Source organism: Hyposmocoma kahamanoa, unplaced genomic scaffold (assembly GCF_003589595.1).
Source record: "Hyposmocoma kahamanoa isolate Upper Pololo Valley unplaced genomic scaffold, ASM358959v1 224, whole genome shotgun sequence".
In the NCBI taxonomy this organism is placed as follows: domain Eukaryota; kingdom Metazoa; phylum Arthropoda; class Insecta; order Lepidoptera; family Cosmopterigidae; genus Hyposmocoma; species Hyposmocoma kahamanoa.
Genome location: NW_020653743.1, coordinates 1,968,628 through 1,971,571, shown reverse-complemented (window position 1 = coordinate 1,971,571; position 2,944 = coordinate 1,968,628). Strand labels below are relative to the sequence as shown.

The 2,944-nt window shown below is 35.6% G+C and overlaps 1 protein-coding gene across 1 annotated transcript in view; it reads right to left on the bottom strand.

Annotated features, from left to right (window-relative positions):
* Positions 1-294: 294 nt before the first annotated feature.
* LOC113228251 overlaps positions 295-2,944 on the bottom strand; it is a 19,129-nt gene continuing 16,479 nt past the window's right edge. Inside the window, exon 2 of the mRNA XM_026461518.1 lies at positions 295-305. Within this exon, the coding sequence (XP_026317303.1) occupies positions 295-305 (11 nt within the window). The remainder of the gene's footprint in view (positions 306-2,944) is intronic.

The window sequence follows — 2,944 nt, the reverse complement described above, 5'->3', positions numbered from 1 at the left end:
TCTAAAGATTGAACACTCTTTCAACACTCAATTAATGGATTAATAATTAAATATATATATTTTTTAATCTACGGTGTATGTCTGTCTTAGGGTCATATTCCAAAACTCTACTCATTGCTCAAGTCAGGATTTGAGTATGATTCAAAGCACTAGAAATCATACTCAAGTCCTTGCCATTAGGGTCGTATTTCCAGTAGTTGACATCATACTCAAGTCTGCTCAAATCCTAACTTGAGCATTGAGTAGAGTTCTGGAATACGACACTAAGTCAATTATACTCAGCCTGCCAGGCCTTTACGTGCGGCCTGGAACATTATTATTAACGAGGTGCTTTTAAAACTACGGGTTACTAAGTTTTAAAATTTTAACCCCCACACTTCCCGGCTCACACGCTTGCCTCCTAGATAGATAGATAGATAGATAGATTACACGTTTATTTGCTGAATCACAGTACATTACAAACAAGCTTGTGACATAGGTACAATGGTAATCATTAAGAAAACTAGTTTAGGTTTGCGGGTATGGTCTGGAGTGTTATAATGTATCAGGTGTAGAGGTGAATGTACTGTGTCAGCAAAAAGTGCTCGACTCAGTATTATGCCGCAGTTCAGTCGAACGACGACGCTGTTGATTCTGCCAGATCCTAAGGTGAGCCGGTAAAAAAGAAGTAACTCAGAATAGAGAATCAACACGGAGTTAGAAATTTAGAATGCAAGGTATGTAGTTATAATATTAATTATTTAGTGAATTAGTTATTATATCAGCTATAAAACGTGGACAAGGTAACTGGAAAGAAAATAAAAAAAAGATGTAAACTTGTAAGTTGTGTGATTGTATAATAATTGTAAATGAATGGGCGTTTTGCTTAAAGGTGTGTGTTTGTGTGAAGGTATGTAAAAAATAAGTGGAATGTATGTGTGGTTTATATATAACTATGAAACTGTATTTATGGCAGGGAAAATATTTTGTAGGCAGGTAGTGTAAAAGAGATTAAGGATAATTTGTGAACTTGATACGGGGGTTTACTCCCGTTCTCTGTTCGACATACTCGACCAATTTAAAAGACGAGAAAATGCGAATAAAGCTTCATACTCGACATTTTCTTTGCTTCGGTCGAGTATTACTTATTTGTTTGAGAGTAGACTCCTTGGCCACTCTCTGATATGACGAATGTTTTTAGTTTTTTATATCAATATATCGCACTGCTATTACAATAGTGTTACAACTCAAAAAGTGAACTTTCTCAGAATCGATGAAAAACTAATTACTCACTTTCTGCAAAAAATCATTAAAATTTATGTATATGTTATAGTTTATTATAGACACAAACCGTTTCTCAAATATATTTAAAAATAAAATGGAAATAATAATTTCATATTTTTGAATATGGATTATTTTGGCCAGAACTAGCGCACATAAAGTGAGTCTCATTTTGAGTTAAGTAGATGTTGATTTTGATTGTTTCTTACAATATTCTAACGACAGTTTTTTCTGACGTGTAGAGAATCAAATTTTACGTTCAATAAAAATACCATTAATAAAATTTTACGTTCAATAAATAAAATCGTTGTTAGAATGTTGTAAGAAGTAATTAAAAGATATCTACTGAACTCCTAAGGACAATAGTCAAGTATAATACAATAATAAATAATAAAGTCACACTTTATGCGATCTAGTTCTGGCCTAAAATAATCCATGTTCAAAAATACGAAATAATTTTTTCCATTTTATTTTTAAATATATTTTTGGCAAGTTTTAATGATGTTTCACGGGAAGTGAGTAATTAGTTCTTCATCGTTTCCGAGAAAATACACTTTTTGATTTAATACACTATTGCTTTAACAGTTCGATATTTAGGTTTTGTAAAAAAAGATCAGCAAAAATTTTGCTGACCGCGTAACGTAGCAAATATGTGTTTTTTTTGTGGTATCGTGTAATACTGAGTAACGGGACGGACCAGTCGTGTACCTGGTGTTAAGCAACAACGCCTGTCCATAGCAGTTGCAGTGCCCGTTAGAGCTTTAAATTGCAACGATCTGATGGTCACGGCGACTGCGCCTGTTACACTGAGACATGCGTACTTACTTGGATTACAAAAATCCGTGGTAGTGGTCCGTTAAGCTCTTGCAGTTATTTTCAAAGTAACAGTGGCGGGGCGTGAAAATTGTCTATAATAATAATAATAATAATAATAATAATAATAATAATATATAAGGATCTTATTACACACCCACCACATACTCGTAGATACACGCCATACTGCATTTACTTGGCTTAGGTCCGTAAATGTGGTTCAAACCAGCTAACAAGCTGAGAAGAATAAAGTAAATAATGGTAATCACGCACACACTCAACATAGCCCCGCACTAGGGAAACCCTGTGTCGCGGGTGCCATGGACACACACATAGACAACCACAAGTTACACCCAAACTCACGAAAGAAATAAATGTAGGCCATACAAATATTTTCGGCCCGGGAATCGAATCCTGAGACCTCTGCGTGGCAGAACGGCGTGGTAACCGTTCGGCCATAGAGGCAGTTATAAAAACGGAAATAAAACCGGAGTAAGTTGTAGGCAGGCAGGGTGGAGGCGGATAGTGCAGTGAGGATTCCATCGCTGCACTAGGTTCCTTCGCGTTTGGATACCACTTTCCACTTAACATCAGGTGGAGTGGAGTCATTTGCCTGTCAGGTATAAAAAAAAAGAAAAAAAAAAACACTTGCCCTATACAGGTAAAATTGAGCACAAAGTGTAGTAAATTACTTTGAAATATTTATAATATGTGGTGATACGTGGAAAATTTTAGGTAAGTCGGTGGGAATCAAGTTATAAGGACGCCTCGCCACTGCAGTGTAAGATATTTGAAATGTATATTTACAAAGAGCAACCCCTACTTTCTCGCTCATTTTTCTATGGAATCTATATATAGGGGAATCTGCCTT